This window comes from Sminthopsis crassicaudata, chromosome 5 (genome assembly GCF_048593235.1).
Source record: "Sminthopsis crassicaudata isolate SCR6 chromosome 5, ASM4859323v1, whole genome shotgun sequence".
Lineage (NCBI taxonomy): Eukaryota > Metazoa > Chordata > Mammalia > Dasyuromorphia > Dasyuridae > Sminthopsis > Sminthopsis crassicaudata.
Window position 1 is genome coordinate 187,625,211 of NC_133621.1, and position 19,622 is coordinate 187,644,832.

Consider the following 19,622-nt stretch of genomic DNA (forward strand, 5'->3'; position numbering starts at 1 on the left):
AGAGGTAGTAGGAATGGGCTTAGAGAGCAGTTGAGGCCCCAGGACATCACCTGGGCAGAGGCATGGGGAAGAGGCAAAGTCAAGAACACCATATTAGTGGATTGTAGAATTCAGAGAGAAGGTAATTGTAAATGGAGCTTGGTCGTAAAGGTTTTAATGACAACTGACATTCAGTCAGTTGTAAGTTTTGTTGATTCTTTACCTCCCTTCATCTGCCATATTCATTCTCTTGTTTTATCATTTTTACCTTTACAACCTCCCCCCCCCCCTTTTTTTAAATCCCTATCCACCCATCTACCATCTTAGGTCAATCCCTTATTACTTCTCTGCTAGGATATTACAACAGCCTCTTAACTAGACTCTTAGCTTCTGTTCTCTCTTCTCCAAGTCATCCTCCAAACAGCTGCAAAAAACCCAAGTCCAATTACTTTACTCTCTTAAGAAATTTCAGGGGTTTTCTTAATGCCTCTAAAATTAAATACCTCACTTCTGTCATAATCTAACATTGGCCCTTTTCCCCAGGTTTATTGTACATTATTTCCTGCCATGACTGTTATATTCCAACCAATATCCTACTTGCTGTTCCCTAATGCTTTTGCATAGATTATGTGGTGTATGTATGTGTGTGTGTGTGTGAGAGAGAGTGAGAGAGAGAGTGTGGGAGAGAGAGAGAGACAGAGAGAGTGAGAGAGAAAAGTAGGAAGGAGTAGGGACTCACACACACACATCCCTGAAATGTACTTCTGGCCTCATTTCCACCTTTTAAGAATCCCTAATTTCCTTTAAAACTCAACTCATGGACCATCTCTTAGAGCAACCTTCCCTGATCCTCCTTTATCCTCAAATTATTTTAAACATATTAGTTTATATGGGATGCTTAATTTTATAGATTACCTCAGCATTTAGGATGTGGTAGCCTCTCAGGGAAAGAGATTGTATTGGATGATATAGTTTAGAGACAAAGAAACATTTCCTGGGACACTTAGTAATTAATGCAGTACATACAATGATACAATTAAAATGACCACCCTGACAATAACTAGCTTATGAACTAATATCTGTTGTAGATGGTTGAGAGGCAGAAAAATAAGAATTTTAAAAAATATTCCATTGCAAGTATGTTGGAAAATGATGGCTCAGGGTTTTATAGATTACTTTGAAACTTAATGCCTATATATTATAAACATGTTCTTAAAAAAAAAAAAAAAAGTAGTCAGGTGTTGGACATGGCAAGCACTGAAAAACACCACAGAAAATAAAATACCTGTATCTTTTTTTTTTTTTTTTTAAGTTATAGCTTTTTATTGACAGAACATATGTATGGATAATTTTTACCTTGTACATTGTACCTTGCACTCACTTCTGTTCCAACTTTTTCTTTCCTTCCTTCTACCCCCTCCCCTAGATGGCAGGCAGTCCCATACATGTTAAATGTGTTATAGTATATCCTAGATACAATATATGTGTGCAGAACTGAATTTTGTGTTGCAGAGGAAGAATTGGATTCAGAAGGTAAAAATAACCTGGGAAGAAAAACAAAAATGCAAACATTTTACACTCATTTCCCAGTGTTCCTTCTCTGTGTGTAGCTGATTCTGTCCATCAGTTGGAACTGAATTAGATCTTCTCTTTGTTGAAGATATCCATTTCCATCAGAATATATCCTAATACAGTATCGTTGTTGAAGTGTATAATGATCTCCTGGTTCTGCTCATTTCACTCAGCATCAGTTCATGTAAGTCTCTCCAAGCCTCTCTGTATTCATCCTTCTGGTCATTTCTTACAGAACAATAAGATTCTATAATATTAATATACTACAATTTATCTAGTCATTCTCCAATTGATGGGCATCCGTTCATTTTCTGGCACAAACATTTTGGTACATACAGGTCCCTTTCCCTTCTTTAGTATTTCTTTGGGATATAAGCCCAGTAGTAGCACTGCTGGATCAAAGGGTATGCACAGTTTGATAACTTTTTGGGCATAATTCCAGATTGCTCTCCAGAATGGTTGGATCTGTTCACAACTCCACCAACAAAGCATCAGTGTCCCAATTTTCCCACATCCCCTCCAACATTCATCATTTTTTTCTGTTATCTTAGCCAATCTGACAGGTGTGTAATGTTATCTCAGAGTTGTCTTAATTTGCATTTCTCTGATCAATAGTGATTTGGAAAACTTTCATATGATTGGAAAGTTTCAATTTCTTCATCTGAAAATTGTCTGTTCATATCCTTTGAGCATTTATCAATTGGAAAATGACTTGAAAAACCTGTATTTTGACAGGAGCTGTTTGATTATGTAAGCATCATATCAGAATTAGCTTGTCTGATTACATCAACTAGAGAAAAGATAAAAATCAATTGATAAAGATAAGACAGTATAACTGCAACTGTGTAAACTTGACAAACAAGCTTTGCATGTCAAAAATGTTAAATGGAAATAATCAAAGCTCTTGACTTTGGTTTCCTAAAGAAGTTTAGCCAACATGAAGTAGATGCCATACCTAGGAAGTCAGAGAATCTTGAAATAGCCTCGACTAAATTTTCATTGTCTTTGCCAAGGAGAGACATGACAGCCAAAAGGAATAGGAGGTGTTATTTTTTTTTAATTTAATTTTTTTCAATGATCATTCTTTTATCTCTCCTATCTTCCTCCACCAAGAAATAGATCCCCTGTATCATATAAGTACAATCAGGCACAGCATATTATCACAATGATTAAGTCCAAAAATATATTTCTCCATATTAGACCATCATCAGTCATGAGGTGCTCAGTGTTTTTTATGAGCCTTTTACCAACCAATCATGGTTGATTATTTTAAGTCTTGCAAAATTGTTCATTTTTATAATATTGATATTACAAATTATTCTGGTTCCACTTCTTATCAATTCATACAAGTCTTCGTGTTTCTTTGAAATTAGCTTTTTCCTAATTTTTTTAAACAGCACTGTAGTATTTCATTACATTTGTAAACTCCAATTTGTTACCCAATTCCCCATTAATAGTTTAGCTCTTAATTTACACTGTTGTCACAAAAGGCTGCTCTTACCCATAAACCAATTATTTTCCTCTTCTTGACCTTGTATAACTGAATCAAAAGATATGTACTATTTAGGAATTTTTTTTTTTTTTTTGCATAATTTCAAATGGCTGGACCCATTCACAGTTCCGTAAACGTGCATCAACGCCCCCATTTTTCTCCAGCTCCTCCAACATTTGTAATTTTGTGTCACCTTTGCCAATCTGATGGTTATGAGATAGAACCTCAAAATTATTTTGTCTTCTGTTAGTGATTTGAATTATTTTTTTAAAAAATACTTCTTTAGATAGCTTGGCTTCTTTCTCTTGAGAAACTACCTCTGCATATCCTTAAGATTGTTACCAACTGGGAAATGGTTCTTAATCTTATAAATTTGAAATTGTATTTATATATCTTGGAAATTAGATCCTTTTCAAATTTTCTGTAAAAATGTTTTTCTCAGTTATTTCCCTTTTAATCTCAGCCATTATATTTGGGCAAACATTTTTAAATTTTATATAAAACAAAATTACTCATTTTATTCTCTGTTCTTTGGTCGCAAACTCTTCATCCATCCATAAATCAGATAATTTCTTGTTTGTCTAATTTGCTTGTAATATGACCTTTTTCATATAGGTCATGTGTCCATTTGGAGATTATTTTGGCGGGGTATTGGTTAAAACAATTTCTTCCATACTATTATACAATTGTTCCAAGAGTTTTTTCGTGTTGAGTCCCTAGCCTCATAGTTGAGGTCTTTGTGTTTATTGAATACCAGTTTAAAATATAAACTAATTTGTAAAACACTTTTGGAGGAGCACAATTGAAGTAAAGAACAGCTTCACCTCGTAAAACAAGAAAATGAAATGACAAAAAGCCTGAAAAATTAAGCTTCAACTGAGACCCAGTGAGAGATATCATTCCCAGATCATACATAAAAGATAATCAGAAATGAAGCAGATTTATTAGTATTTCTATAATCTGTATATTTAATAATAGCAGATCAATCATATTTGGACCCTCAGTCTTTAGAATACTACTTGTACAAGTGGAAGTGGCATTTAAGAAAAAGCAACTGGACCCAGACCAAGAGTAAACACTGAGTAAAATCCTTGTTGAAGGAGGTAAAATCTTTAACACAGAGAGGTGGTTTTATAAGCTATCTCAGGAAGAGAAGACAGCAAAAGAATGGGGTGGGGGGTGGGGGAAACTACTCACCAAAAAAAGTAATGCTATCAATAATTATGCATCCAAATATCTATTTACTCTTAGTTGCAATTTATTTTGAGAAAATGAGGTATCTACAAGAAATAGTGAAAGATATTGAGAAAAGAAATGAGTTAGTCATGGAATAAGAATGAGTAGCCAGATAAATAGTAGTAAGGTGATTGATTAGCCAAAGCACTGCAATGTTATCCAAAAGAGGTTTAAGACTCAGAAGAAATTCTCCAGCACACTGGATAAATGAATGATTTATAAGAAAACATGGACCAGAATTATAATCAGGGATCACTTGTAATCTCCATTGCTGGAGAATCACATCTATTAAATCATTGGTTCATTGAAAAATTTATAAACGTAAGGGGTTTAGATATATACTATCATACAAGCAACACCTAATGGGTACTTACATGCATGTATTGCAACTATAAGAGGAACTTCATTATTGAATATCTCATTTGAATAGGAGAAAATGGATAAAGGTAATAAATCACCTGAAGTTATTTTGGGGGAGAAGGTAGAGGATTATGGTGGGGAGTTGAGGAAAAAAGGAAGGCACCATGAGGGAAATTGACATTGAGAAAAGTGTAGGCTGCAAAGAATTTCACTTTCCTCACTTTTTTGTACATTGTTAGGCTGCAGAATGTGAAGTCACATTCCTATGGGAAGGGGCAGTAGTGAATGAGGGGAAAAAAGCAAATTGGACTATAAAGATTTATCAGAGAGACCCTGCTAGTGATGAGAGTGAAAGAAAAGAGGGATAAGGATTGAAAAAAATGGATTAGGGAAAAAAAAAATTAGTGAAGAGGACATAGGCTAGGAACTTAAAATTCAAAGTGGTCCCAGGGATACAGCTGCTTTTGTTTTGCTATAGTTCCTCTACATTGTGCTCTTGAACTCTACAGCATGAGAAAAGAAAGTACGAAAAGCTTTTTTTTTTTTTTTTTTTTTTTTAAACGGAGCAATCCCCAATCTCCATAAGAAGGTGAGCTCTGAGCACAAATTGTATTTTGAGAAGTGGGTTAAACTCAAGAATTAAAACTAGAAATCAGAGAAATTTCTTTCATTTTCTGGAAGAAATAAAATAATTGAACAGAATCTTCTACTTTCCTGCCCTCCCAATATAGCCACTGGAAAATTAAACTGAGCTGAAGAAGTTGTGTGGAAAGGGGGAATTATTTCAGTGTTGCCTCAGTGTCCACAGTTCTAATACTATGAACTTTTTTTTAAGCTTTTTATCAAATACAAAGATAGTTTTCAACATTCACCTTTGCAAAATCTTCCATTTTTTTTCCTCCCTCTCCCTCATCCCCTCCCACAGACAGTAAGCAATCCAATATAGGTTAAATATATACAGTTCTTCTTAATTTTTTTTCCATATTATGCTCAAGAAAAATCAGATCAAGAGGTGAAAGAAAAAGAGAAAAAAAAATATAAAAGGCAAAAATGTTCTAATCCATATTCAGTCTCCATAGTTCTCTCTCTCACTAGATGTGATTAGCTCTTTCCATGTGAAAACTCTTATTGAATACCATCATTTAGATGTCATCAAAGGTCTCCTGGAGGGGCAGTTAGGCGGCACAGTGGATAGAGCACCAGCCCTGAATTCTGGAGGACTCGAGTTCAAATTTGATCTCAGACACTTAACACTTTCTAGCTGTGTGACCCTGGGCAAGTCACTTAACCCCAGCCTCAGGAAAACAAAAAAAACAAAACAAAACAAAACACAAAAAACAAACAAAAAAAAGGTCTCCTGGACCAGGTGGAGCACCAGCTGCTGATGCAGAGTCCAGTAGAATGTCTCCCAATTTCCCCATTCATGTGCCCCAGAGGAAATTGAAAAATACTGAAGAACCCAGGAAGCATAGGAAGGGAAGTATATAAGATTTGACAGAATCAAATGAATAACCTGGAAATTTAATTTTTTAGGTTATAGGACAAATGTCATATAACATGAAAATCATATATTTTGGGGGGGGTGAACATATCTCATTTATTCAATACAATAAATTTCTTTGGTACAAAGGAATGAGAACCTTAGTCATCCTTTTTTGGGGGTAGGGTGGTTAAGAAATGCTCTATATGGTCCCTGGAAAGCTGAGATTCAGAATGAAAAGTGGGGACTCTGCTGGGATCATTACACAGTACATGTATTTGCATACTGCATATATAAACTGATTTTTGGCAGACTTTATTATTTTTTTTCCCCCTCCTTTTCTGAGGCTAGAGTTAAGTGACTTGCCCAGGGTCACACAACTAGGAAGTATTGTCTGAGTTCAGATTTGAACTCCTCTCCTCCTGAATTCAGGGCTGGTGCTCTATCCACTGCGCTACATAGCTGCCCTCTTTGGCAGCCCTGGAGGACTTCTGGCTTTGTCTTTGACTACCCATATTGCATAGTGCAAGTTACCTAAATTTTCCAGGTTTCACTATGGCTTTATATTGAGGGGATTAGGACTTCTATTAAAAGGTAATTAGCCACCTGACTTGGCCAAATCACTTTATCTTTCTGATGTTTTCTGATTTGGAAAAATGAGAGCTTGGACTCTTTAAAGATCTCTTTTGACTTAAAAATTATCCTAGGTACTTAGTATTCAGTTTAAAGGGCTCACATGATTAACATTTTGTAAAAGAACATTCCAAAGCATTTTTTGGTACAAATCTGGATTTAGATTTCTAGGTTCTAGTCGTCTCCATTCCACCAGTAATTGATTGATATAGGTCTATTTCTATTTCTTCATATGTAAAATGATCCAAATTCTTATTTAAATCACACTCTGTTTACTGCCTTTCCCCCAATTTACTTATCTACTCTTTTTTTTTTTTTTTTTTTTGGCTAAGGCAATTGGGGTTAAGTGACTTGCCCAAGGTCACACAGTTAGGACATGTTAAAAGTCTTGAGATCACATTTGAACTCGGGTCCTCCTGACTTCAGGGCTGGGGCTCTATCCACTGTGCCACCTAGCTGCCCCTGCTCATCTACTCTTGAATCTCTTCTTCCAAATCTAGCCTCCCACGGCCTCCTGTCCCCCACAAATGATCAAGGTAGCCTCTTGGATGGAGAGAACTGACATTCTGGGAATGCCTCTCCAGAACCAGTATTCCAGGAAGTAGGTACTTATAACCAGGGTGGGGTAGGAAATCACTTAATTCTCATGATAAGGCTGAATAGGAAAAGGAAGTCAAAAGCATCAACTTTTGAGGAAATGTTGTAGGTCAATAGATATAGCTATTTGGGCAACATTTTGTTGGTGCTCCTAGAGGGAAAAGAGTAACTTCTTCCTCACATACTGGCTTACTATTTGTCCTCTTCCCTTGAGAGAAGGAGAAAAGGTACAAACTTTAAAACTGTAACTCATCTGGAAAGTTAGCTCTTTCCTTGGAACATTTAGTCCCTTTCTGGATAAAGAGCTCTGGATCCACCTCTTAACATGGCCTCCATTAGCTTTCTTCCACCCTCCCAACCCGTTCCTAAGTAGACAACCTGATACCCTTAAAAAAGCCCTGCCTGGCTAATTATACTGTGTATAATGTTATAAGGGAGTGAGGAAACACGAAAGGTTATCACTAAAGCCAAGGGCCTACTTATTTTTAAAAAGGGGAGTTTAGCTGTTACAACTGTTACCACTTGTAACAGGGTAGATTATGCTGAGGACATTCACCAAACTCTGGTGCCAATAAACCAGTTTCTGCTTTTTTCTTCGAGCTTAAGGTCCTAGAGAAGGCAGGAAAATAATGGAAAAGGGTGGGAGGTAGAATGAATAAAAAACCTACAGGTGATTTATTAGGTTTAAAGAGTATTCAAAGGGGTTTTTGAATGAGTGCCAAATAGGGAACCAGCCCTGATTTAGCACCCTGATTCCTGCTAGACCATGACAATAGTGGTGGCAGCAGTTAGAAATGATTCTCACCCTCTGATCCAGAGTGGAAAGCTGTTAACATTTATCCTAAGTTGGGATATGATCAATGAGAAAGGGCTTAGAAGTCTTAACATAATTTTTTCCTCCAACTTCACTTTAAAGCAAGCACCTCATTATTACACTACATGGGGCTGTTGCCCAATGACAAATCATAAGTTGGGAGTTTAGGTTGTAACAGGATACAAAACCATTTTTTTTTTTTTCAGTGGCCTCCTGGGACATCAAAGAATAAAAGATACCCAAGACCAGATCAGATGAACTACATTTAGAGCATACAATATTAAAGAGTTGGAAGATTCCTTAAAAGTTCAGTCCAAAACCCTTACTTTATATACGTCAGCCCAAAGGTTTCCTTTGCCTTAGCAAGTCAGTCCAAGAAAGCAGGCTTCTTTGGAACCCCCTCTTGCCACAGCAGGATTCTCTTAAAAAAAGATTTGAAATTAAAGCACTTTCCTAGGTCCCCTTTGGTAACATTTCATTATCTGAAACCAAAAAAATGTAGTCTTGACTTTTCTATACTGGCAATCCTGATGACTTTTTCATATATTATAATGATCATGTCAAATATTGTGACAGATAATACTCAAACCTCTTCCAAATCTGATATTATGACCCTAAGTTCCGTTTTAGCAACACAAAATATGGCTTTGGTGAGAAGGGGACTCAAGGATTTTTTAGCCACTGGGTCATCACCCTTGTCTAAAAAGTCTCATCACTGAGCTGGATTCTCAACTCTATTTTATACCCTTAATTGTGAGGCAGGGCGCTTCTTTGTCCGTTCTTCCATTGTAAAACCTTAATTGAGTTGCAAAAGGAGAATTCCAAGTTACAAAATGAAGTCATTATCAAACCTTGACCTAAAAACCATTAAATAAATCCTTAAAAATTGGCTAAAAGAAACAGGGACTCACTTGGGTGGGCTAAAGAAAAGATAGGAAGCGAAGCAAAGCTTCTAAGGAAGAGAAATTTGAGAGATCCATATTCACTTTCAACGCCTATCAGTTTCCAGATTGTTTTTCTCCTTTGGACTCCTACTCTTTCCCCTGGTGCCTTAACCTCCAACTTGCTTGGAAAGAATGGGAGAGCACTGAAGTCTACACTAGCTTGTCACACTATTAAGTATTCCTTTGTTGCACGTCTGAATACACTTGAGGCTTCATGAACTCCCTGACAGGGAGTTTAAGTGGGGAGAAAGGAGCCAAAGAGTTCAAACTACTTCCTTTACTCATGCCCCACTCTCATGCACATTGAGTGTCAAACCAGCAACCAGGTGTTTTATCCAAGTTGTATGAGAAAGGTGCCTGAAGATATGGGATATGGGAAGAGTCTCAGTGAAAAGGAGAACTAGGTGAACAAGAAACGAACACAGTATTGGCCTGGAGATCACTGCTGAGACTTTGTGTGGAACTGGGAATAAAACAGAATCACATTCCTAAAAACTCTCTTTTCCATTCCCCTTTATTCCATAAAGTTACAAGTTACATACACACACACACGCACAAAGGGCAGAGGGATGCAGAGACAGTGTGTGTGTGTGTGTTTCTGTGTGTGCACACATGTGCATGGGCGCATGGGGTATAATAGGATAAGAGGACAAGAGGAAAGAGGACCCAATACCCACCCCATACCCAGCTGGTACGGAGGGGGCACAGCCCCAAAAATGGGACTTCTGGGTAGAGATGAGAAAGGATCCAATGGCCACTGATAGACCTTTGGGGGAAAATGGGGCTCCTATCCCCAGAACTTATTCTAAGGGACCTTGTACTTATTGGGGGTTAGAGGGGAGGAAAAAAAAAAAAGAGAGACTAGGGAACAACAGAAAAAAAAGTATCAGTAAATTCACTATGGGAGGGGGAGATTGGCCAGGGAGGAGGGCAGGGGCAAGTAAAAGCAGTAAAGGGGGCAGTGAAAAGCTCCCCCTAAGGCTTCCTAAGCTTGAAGGGGCCAGCTCACCTCTATTTAATATTAAATTGGGGTAAAGGGGAGTTATTCCAAGGGGTGATTCCTCTGCCCCTCACAGCCTGTACCTAGAGGGTGGAGGGAGAGAAAGCTTGTCATATAGGAAGGAAGGGGGATAAACAGAAGCTGGATGACGAGGGTCTTGGTGGTTGTGGTCAACTCTCCAGTTTAGGAGAATTTCTTTCCTTTCCTAGACCAGCTGAGACCTATATCATCAAAATTGGCTCCAAGAGGATCTTTACCCCACTCCCACACTCTAAAATATTAGGAACAAGTGGGTTTCCTCCAAATGCCAGAGGAATGACTGAGGGACTTCATCCCTCAGCTGTGATACCTTTCCCACCAACACTTATGAGAGGACCTGAGGAGCCCTCACCAGTCATAGCGTCGTGACTGTCGAGAGGGGGAATCCTCAGGGCCTTGTATAGCCAGCCGAGGGGGTCCCTCAGCCCTTCTCCCCCCACCCGCACCAGTGGCCTCATGACGACGAAACTCCAGGGGGCGCTGTGGCCGGTATCGGGATGTCTCTCTCCTCCACTCGTTGTCAAATGCTTCAGCATCACCTGAGAAGAAATAGAGAATGGAGTTGGATTCCTGGTCTAAGTGAATTTCAAGAGGCAGATACAAAAAGTAGGTATGGTTAATATTCTTCTGCAAGCAGAAAGATAGGGGAAGAGACTATTAATCCAGGCCAAAAGCCAGCAACTAGTGAAGGGGAGGTACTGTGGAGCCTCAGTGCCTCCACGAGAAAAAAGAAAGCAAAAGAGGCCTTTTAAATCTCTTCAGTAACAATTATTTGCATATGATAGACACCCAGTATTTGTTGATTTGAATATGCCAGGAGAAAATGAGCTTGGAAAGTGAAAGAAAAAGTATAGTCAGAGAAAATATGATAACAAAAACTTCTTTAGCTTTCAAGGTCTGGAAGCCTTGAAGTATTTTATTAGAAGATGAGAGCTATTGGGCAAGAATGATGAGAATGGCAAGTGGAAAGGTCAGATTCAAGAAGGCTCACTCTCATCCAAATTGATGTAATCCTGCCGTTCTTCCTGGTCCCCAGTTCGGTGATTTCGGGAACGCTGGAGGATGTGTGCCCTGTCTCGGATGTGATGCCCAATGGACATCTGCTCTAGCCCACTATCAGAGTCCCTCACTGTTCTCCTTGTCTCCCGGATCTGAAAAAATGATGGATAGCTTGTCATATCTAGCTATCTTGCATCCAAGTTTCTACTGACAACACCTGTGATCAAAATTTCTCAAACGAGAAACATTCCAGTGTTTTTCTGAATTATATCTAACACTACTTGTGTCCATAGGGAGCCACCATCTCCCAATAACACTTACCCCCCCTGGTGCTGAGCGCATCTCAGATGTTTCTTGGTAGACTTTGGGAGCTCCATCCCCCAGATTGGAATAAGAGATGACAGTGGAAGATGAAAAGGTCTGACAGTTGGCTCCAGTTGTCATGTGTTCCTGCAAAAGAGGAAGACTGAAACTAAGGGGATGGGGAGAGATGGGCTCCCATCTTCACCAGAAAGTCCTTCCAGCATCCCAATTTGTTTTTAAGCTTGTCTCTATCATAGTACTGTGAAGATTCACAATTAACTTTGATGCCATCAGAAGAGATTCTGCCCTAAACTGGCAGGCTAATGTCTCGATCAAGCTTTTTGATCAGGGACCTGATTTTATGTCTCTATTCGAGTACCAACTTCTAAACCAGAATTCAAGGGTCTAACTTTTTAGTGAATCCCTTTACAGAACATGAGGAATTCTTAGGATTAAGTTCTAATTTAGGGCCAAAAGGCTTACCACATTCCCGATCATATCATTCATCATTCCAAACATGTCCATGAAGCCACCTGTCTAGGGAAGGAGAATCAGAAGAAAAGGCTCAGGAAACCACAATCGACAAACTCTAAGCTTCTTCACCAACCTCAAGAATGGCCTAGTAAAGTTATAATGCTATTTCTTTCCCTTTTGCCTCACACCTAGTCATCTGTTCCAAATCCCTCTGGAGAGGCAATGTAGTTTAGTGGAAAAAGCATTAAATTTTGAGCCAGAGAACTGAGTTCAAATCTTTGCTTTGCTAATGAAGAACTGTCTAACTCTGGGGTTTTTGTAGAATGAAGAAATTAAATGAGAAGATCTGGGTCCCTTCCAGTTCTAAATTCTTTTATCCATACCCTGAATCTCCCTATCCAAACTGACCAAACCAATACTGACCTCTTCTCCCTCTCTGGCTTCCTTCTCTATTTCTTGGCTTCCCTATCTTCCCCTTCCTCTAAGAACTCAACTCAAGAGTCAAAGGATTTGAAACTTAACTGCTCCCCAACACATACACACACAAACAAAACAGGAATTCACAAAAAAGAAAAAGTCCTCTTTCTGGAGATTCTGGATATGGGGCACAGTTAACAAATATGTAACAATGAATCGGCTTAAAGCTTTGTAAGCACTCAATATGAAAAGAAGGGAAGGGAGAAACTTCCATGTAGTCACTCCAAAAAACCTTTTAAAGGGATAGATCTGAAAAGAATACTGACAGGGAATGAAGAACATAGGGTGAGGGAAATTGGGGGGAGGGAGGGAAGAGGGAGATGAGGACTTACCATTCCCAGCATCCCAAAGGGTGAGACAGCTCCAGCCTATGGGTCCATGGACAAGGAGTAGGATTAAAATATAAGCCTCCCCATCCCCCCTTCAAGTTTACCCCCATTCTCCCTTTAAGCAGAAGAAATTTGTCACTCTCTCCCCGATGAAGGGAGGGCAGGGACTTTACCTCAAGTCCCTTCCCAATCCCCAGTATCTGATCCAGTGTCAGAGATGTTGCCCTATTACCTGCATCCTTCGACTAGCAGGCCGAGCCCCTGGTATGCTCCCATCTGTGATGCTAAGGAAAGGGCTGTAGCCAAAGCCCCCTGACAACATCCTGCTCATGTGCTGTCGATGAATAGCGAAAGGGTCCCTGTGGAAAGCATGAGAGAAGGCAGAATGTCAGGAGAATCTCACGCTCCGTAACTCCGTTCCTTCCTTCTCAAATTACAACACACAGAAAGTAAGGCAAGGAGAAGGCCTTGTGGTCCAGAATAAACCCCAGCACCAGATAGGCTAACTCCCCTCAAGAGACCACAGGGATCTATCCCACTTTCTCAGCGCCCTGAGCGAGGAGGGGGGAGAAGACTCACATGAGGAACATGGGATCCTCGGGCTCTCCGTCCCTCATGAACCGGAACATCCTGCTCTCAGCTTCCTGGAGCTCTCAACTAGGGGGTGAGGGAGGGAGATGGACAACAAGGTTAAGATCCTACAAGGAACAGATTCATCTTTTCTTCTGGAGGGGCCCCTTTTAATGCAGTGGCTGTCAAAGTCGCTACCTCCAGTCCTGCCACTGGGCCCCATTCAGAAGGCAGCCCTCTCTCCTCAAGATGCCCAACAATAATGCGATCTGGGGATGCACGGGGCTCCCAGCTCCCCCTTCTCAGAACTCACAAACAAACGAACGCCTGCGGTCCTGGTTCTGTCCTTTTCCTCCCAGCTTCTCTTTCCTCTACCGCGGCCTCCTTTAGATCCTGGCTAGCAGCCCCCTTCTTTTGTCCCTATTCTGGATGATACCCCCCTCACGGCCCTCAGCCCCATTAACTGCGGGGCCGCTTCGTTACCCAGCACACCCCGGTTTGCCTCCTTCTCCCTCCTGGCCTCCGCAGCCTTAACCTCATACACAGTCGACAGTCAATCCAGGCCTCGGCCCCTCCCCCCGCGGGGCTCAGGCCGGCCCTGCCCCCACCCTCCGAGGCCCGGCCCTCTAAGGTTCGGCTGGCAGGCCGGACCCCGGCCTCGTACTCCCGGGGGGGGCCCTATCCCGCCCCCCCATCCTTAGGCTCTGCGGCCTCCCCTGCCCCCGCTGCGACCCTCACCCGGCCCCGATCCCGGGCGCTGAGGGGCCCAAGGTTCAGGCGCCCATCCGGCCGGGCCGATCCTGTGAGTGGCGCAGGCCCGCGGAGTCGCGGTCCTGGCTGGGTGCTCCGCCGAGTCCGGGGCGCGCTGAGGCGAGTGGCGAGGCGGGACGCTCCTTCTTTCCTTCCTTCCCTCCTTCCCCTCACCTCCTCGGCTAGCCGCCGCTGTTGCTACTGCTGGCCCCGAGCACAGCCAGGCTCAGCCACTGCCAGGCCTGGGCGGAAGTGACGTCAGCCGCCCCATTTCCCCTCTCCCCGCCCCCGCCCCTCTGGGTTTTCCCTGCCTACCCACCCGGCGGGGGAGGCCTTTGGTTGACCTGTGTCTGTTTCCCAGTTGGGGCGTCTTTCCCCCCAGCGCTCGTAGACAATGTTTGGGGTCTCTAGGGGGGCCTCCTGGAAGAAAGGGTGAAGGTGGAGGTGGGGTATCGGGCCCTAGACCAAGGATGGGCAGGTTTCCCCTAGGGGAGGAGCAGGGAGAGCGTATTTCTGAAACTGCAGGGAGGAGAGGAAGGGGAGGGGGCGAGGTTCTGAAAGGGGGGCAGATTTCTAATCAAGGTTCCGCTCTGGGAGGGAGGACCGAGAGGATGAGGGAGAGGCGAGTCTTCTGTAGCGGAGAGGGAGGGAGGACTGATTTGGAGAAAGAGGCAAATTTTCTAGAAGAGGAGGAGGAGGAAGGGCAGTCTTCCTCTGGGGAGGGATATTTCTAAAAGAGGAAGAACAGGTTTCCCTTGGGAGGAGCGGCGGCTGTCTTATAGGGGACAGGTTTCCTATGGAGAGGAGGAGGAGGAGGAGGAAGGAGCGGGTTTACGGGGGTGGGGAGGCTGTCTATAGGGGAGTGCAGTTTCTAACTGAAGGAGGAGCGACAGGTTTCCTATAGGGGTTCAGGAGGAGGAGGAGCAAGGGCGAGGCGGGGGGGAGGGGGGAGGCCCGGGCCGGATCCGCGCAGGCGCAGACAAAGGTGAACGGCTCAAAGTAGGGAAGGTGGCTCCTTTTGCTGCAAAGTGGGGCTCGAGGCGCTATGGACCCAGAACCGGCTTCAGCACTTGGATTGGTCGCTAGAGGGCTGCACCCCCCACTGGACCTCTGGCTGTGCACCCCCATCTCTGGGGAAAGACTTAGGGGGTGCGGGGGCGGAGTAACCTCAGTTATCCCATCTGTAAAGTGAAAAGGGGTTCGGGATCTGAAAGCGTCCACGTCGGAATTCATCTCCTTCCCTGCTTGTGTTGTCAAGTGCTTCCAGGCTTTCCTCCTAAATGGGGGTCAGGATGGGAGGGCCTCATTTCCAGTCGGCTTGGGCCTGGGTGGGGGAGTTAACCTTAGAGCAGAAATTAGTTCAGGCCTCCCACCACCTGGCGCCAGGCGAAATCTTCTGATGATCCCGGACAGTCTGAGTTTCTCCTACCTCCCCGGCTCCCTTGGGAAAGGGATTCCGTCTCTCCTCGAGGGTTTGTCCAGTTTAGACTGATCTCACCCTCACGGATTTCTTTTCTCTCCTCCCTCATCTGCTTGGTATAACCAAATCCAAGGAGAAAGGATGGACCTAATTATAACTCATCATTTGGGGTTTGGGAGGTGATATGCAGGGGAAAGGAGGATACCATTGAATTAGTGGGAAAATGTTGATAAGAAGATTTCCATATTAATACTAGCGGGGAAATAGAGAAGGCAGCAGCAGAAATAGAAGAGCTCGTAAGCAGCAAGAATAGAAGGAAATGAAACTATTGATAATAAAAAGGAAGAAACTTCAAAAAGTCTCTTGAGCTCACACTACAGGTGCAGCAATCCACCAGCTCTGTACTCTGCTCCTCAAATTCTCTTTCCTTCTGTTTCAACCTTAAATTTCCTTCCAACAAATATGAACATTTTGATAGCCAGTGAAGGGTGAAGATTAAAAAAAAAATTTAGATTAGATCATCCCTCTCCTCTCTTCCAGCAATTTAAGTCTATTTGAAGGAGTAGACAGTGTCCCCAACACCACCTCCGTGTAACACAATCAATAAACATAAAGGCTAGGATGAGATTAAATGTGTCAATGAGATGGTTCATGATCTTGATCTCTTTGGTTAAGAACTGAAAAGCTGAACTTAATGGCTGATGATTAACCATCAGGGCTCTTCACACCTCTCCTGGAAGAGGGATCCTATCACCTTTCAAGGGACTTTAAGTAGCTGAAAGAATTTCATCTAAGAGCAGTCTAGCTTTGAAGCAGCCAAGTCATGGAGGACTTCAAACTGGGATCCTTGCTTGCATGTAACAATATGAAGCAAGGGGGAAGAGTGCACATGCTGGACAGGTAGGAGACAACTCCTCCAACCAAGAGCAGAGAAAGATACATGTTCAGGACAACACAGACACAAATGGTTACAAATGGCCACACGAATAAGGAAGCAGCTCCAGGGAGTGTCATCCCCCTGGGATGTTGAGGAATGGATTCAAGAAAGAGCTTCCTTTCTTGAGCCAGGAGTTTATTGTTTGAATCCATATATTCTCTAAAGTTAAGAATCTTAATTACTTGTGTATGCTTGTGGAAAGATATATTCCAGATCTTTTTTTTGAGAGGAGGGGGAGAATATTTTGGATCAACTCTTCTTACTACAAAATATTAGTTAATCCCCTTTGCTGAGAAAAATAATGATCTGTTTAAAATGGGGAACTTTTAAAAACCTGTGGGTTCTTGTGAATGACAATATTAGAAACTGTAGCCCCTTGAGGTTACCCTCAGAACCTGGAGAGATAGGTGAGAGCAACTGACCCTCTGGGGATTCCAACTTGTGACTGCAAGTGCAGGTTGAGGCAGTGCCCTAGAGAAAGTACAGCACATCCTCTCATGGTTCTAGAGAATATTACCTTGAAGGACTGGGGAACTGCTGAAGTTCCTCTGCTAATATCAAGCTTTAGAGTTTAGTTACCAATCAGTATTCCCTTTTTGACTAATCAAAAAATTTCATACCTCAAAAAAAGATCAGAGATAAAATCACTTGGGTTACACATTTAAAATTTCAGCCTGGGTTACACTATGTTACACATTATATTGAGATGGATTTGTATAATGGTCTCTTATACAACATATCACAGAGGTATTATAGAATATGATATGTAAGGTCTGAAGAAGAAATGTTAACAAAAGTCAGATGAGAAGATACAGATACCTAGGGCATTTTAGTATGTGACCATCAAATATCAGGTTTTTTCTTTTTTGAGGATGATGGGAGTGTATGTGTGTAGGGCCTCTGTAGTTCCCTTATGTGGCCCTTCTAAACTAGTTTTAATCTAGTTTCTTTCCTCTCTAGTGACTAGAAGATAAGCTCATTCCTCAATAAATTTGCATAGTAGGCAACATATATATGCCTCTTTCTGCCTTTCTTCTCTCCCATGCTTCTCCCTTTCTGTTTCAGATATTCAGCATTATTTTGCTTTCTTTTCTCTATATAGATCATCTAAGCTCTGAGATTAAATTTATTCCTACTTCTACTCACACTGATGAATTGAGTCCCCCAAACTAGAATTTAGCTAGCTACATTTTCCCCCTCAGAATTCAGAGAATGCTCTTATGCCACTGGCTTAAGCCCCCACTGCTGTTGTCTCCTAAGACTGTCAATCAAGAATCAATTTCGTCAGTAAAGCCTTGATTAGTTTTTTAGAAAAAGTATTTACTAAGATGGTAGAGTAGGCAGAGTTGTTAACACATTATTCCTGAAAAGTCTATGACATACTCTCACAAGCACATATAGAATTCATAGAAAAGTGGGTTTAACTTGGAGAATATATGCGGCAGAGATAACTAAAATAGTTTCTGGTTGCTGAAAGTTCCTTTTTTCCTATTCTTGGAGCACTTAGGAAGTCCCCCTTAGGCATGGGATAGTTTCTTTACTACACTCATTGTAGTGCCATGAGTTCAAGCTGTCCTTGTCTCCTGATTTGACTGCTATCAGCTAATCCAAAGCTTCAGTTAGTATACAAATTGAAAGATGAGAGCCACTGTCCCAGGGGGTAATGCTATAATATATGTTCTTAATATGCAATGCTATATTGCCTCCCTCTTTCATGTATGCTATTCTTTTTGAATAAGTTATAATCTTCCGGAGCCATATTCTAGCCATAAGACTCAGTCTACCAAATGATGATACTAATGAGGCCAAGTTGACTTCCTTTCTTTAGAAGGCAAACAGGGAAATGTATACTCAACAAAGGCGTTTGATATTTTTATAGAAGCTGTCTTATATAAATAGGAAATGATTTTTCTTTAGCTGATGTGGCGGTCCAGCTTCTTCTGGACCCCTCAAACTTGGTAAACAAATTTTAATTTTAGTCAAAACAAAAGGTGGGAGATGGCAGAAAGATATCTAGTCAAGACCAAAGCTGATTCCTATAGGTCTTCTTATATCTTATCATTCAATGCATTCTGTTATTCATCCTTTATTTTTGAAGAGGACCAATGACATCCTAGAGTGATATCTTGATTTGAGCATGAATTGGGTTTTAGTGAGGCAGAGTTGCACAAAACCATTAGCCTCACTTTCTCAAGTGGCAAGATGACTGGTGATGGCCTGGGTTGAAGTGGATGACCTTGTAATCTTCCATGTTTGATCAAGTTTTAAGTAGTCCTGCCTACTTTAGCCACTTTCTGCCACTGGAACAAATTGTTCTCAACCACCCATTCCACTGGAAAGTCTTCTGGAGCTTGGGGTAAACATACCTCTAACTCATAACCCTCAAACCTGTCAGCTACTCTCAACCTGGTTTAGTTTTTCTGCCAATATGGTCTTACTGGTATACGTGTGGTATACATGCTTGTTACAGTTTCTTGGAGCCACAGGTTGGGTAACAGGAATATGGGGTGGTTAGGGAGAACCAGAACCTCTGGTGGGAAGGTTTGCTGAAACTTTTGCAGGGCTGCTTATCCTTCCTTGATGTCCCCAACACATACTCTTCTATCCAGTGACTGGTCTCCTCACTATTCCATATCTTCATATCTCGGCTCCACATATTTTCTCTCTTTTTGCTACAACTACTAATCTTCTTGAGTTCCTTTAAATCCCAACTTAAATCCAAACTTCTACAGGAAGCCTTCCCTCTGTTTAACTCCCTATTCATTCTGAAAATAGCTTGCTTTGTATATTTTAGTTTGCATGTTGTCTCTCCTAGTATAGTGTAAACTCCTTGAGGGCAGAGAATATCTTTTGCCTAGTTTTGTGTCCCCGGTGCTTATCACCATGCCTGACATATTTGTGGTGGTAGTAGTTGTTCAGTTGTTTTGGTTGGGGCATCATTTGGGGTTATCTTGACAAAGATGCCAGAGTGCTTTGCCATTTCCTTTTCTAGCTTATTTTACAGATGAGGAAACTGAGGCAAATAGGTTTAAGTGACTTGCCCAGGGTCACAGAGCTAGTAAATGTCTGAAGCCAAATTTGAACTCAGATGAACTCCTGACTTGAGGCCCAGCATTCCATCCACTGTATCACTTAGATGCTCATCTGGTGCATAGTAGATATTTAATAAATGTGTATTGATTGATTGCTTGAATCAGAGGGCATAATGAAATCCTCC

General features: G+C 41.7%; 1 protein-coding gene across 3 annotated transcripts; it reads right to left on the reverse strand.

Moving 5' to 3' along the window:
• Nucleotides 1–9,603: 9,603 nt before the first annotated feature.
• Nucleotides 9,604–15,029, reverse strand: MLF2 (myeloid leukemia factor 2). 3 transcript variants are annotated; one of them, XM_074266783.1, is made up of 8 exons: nt 14,037–15,029; nt 13,308–13,385; nt 12,961–13,087; nt 12,732–12,767; nt 11,932–11,985; nt 11,467–11,595; nt 11,138–11,297; nt 9,604–10,685 (listed from the first exon to the last, which is right to left on the reverse strand). In XM_074266783.1, exons 2-8 carry the CDS (start codon nt 13,355–13,357, stop codon nt 10,495–10,497), a joined length of 747 nt encoding a protein of 248 aa, XP_074122884.1. In that variant the 5' UTR covers nt 13,358–13,385; nt 14,037–15,029; the 3' UTR covers nt 9,604–10,494. The 3 variants fall into 3 exon arrangements, with proteins under 3 accessions (XP_074122884.1, XP_074122885.1, XP_074122886.1); XM_074266784.1 differs by having other exon boundaries at nt 14,223–14,272; XM_074266785.1 differs by having other exon boundaries at nt 12,961–13,155; nt 13,268–13,385; nt 14,037–14,248.
• Between the last annotated feature and the right edge of the window lie 4,593 nt (nt 15,030–19,622).

Excerpts from the sequence above, each read along its gene's own strand:
- MLF2 (XM_074266783.1), bottom strand. The coding sequence starts at position 13,357 with ATGTTCCGGTTCATGAGGGACGGAGAGCCCGAGGATCCCATGTTCCTC. Across the intron at positions 11,986-12,731 it reads CCTTTGGGATGCTGGGAATG|ACAGGTGGCTTCATGGACAT; the intron begins GTAAGTCCTCAT and ends CTCCTTCCCTAG. Across the intron at positions 11,298-11,466 it reads TGCGCTCAGCACCAGGGGGG|ATCCGGGAGACAAGGAGAAC; the intron begins GTAAGTGTTATT and ends TCATTTTTTCAG.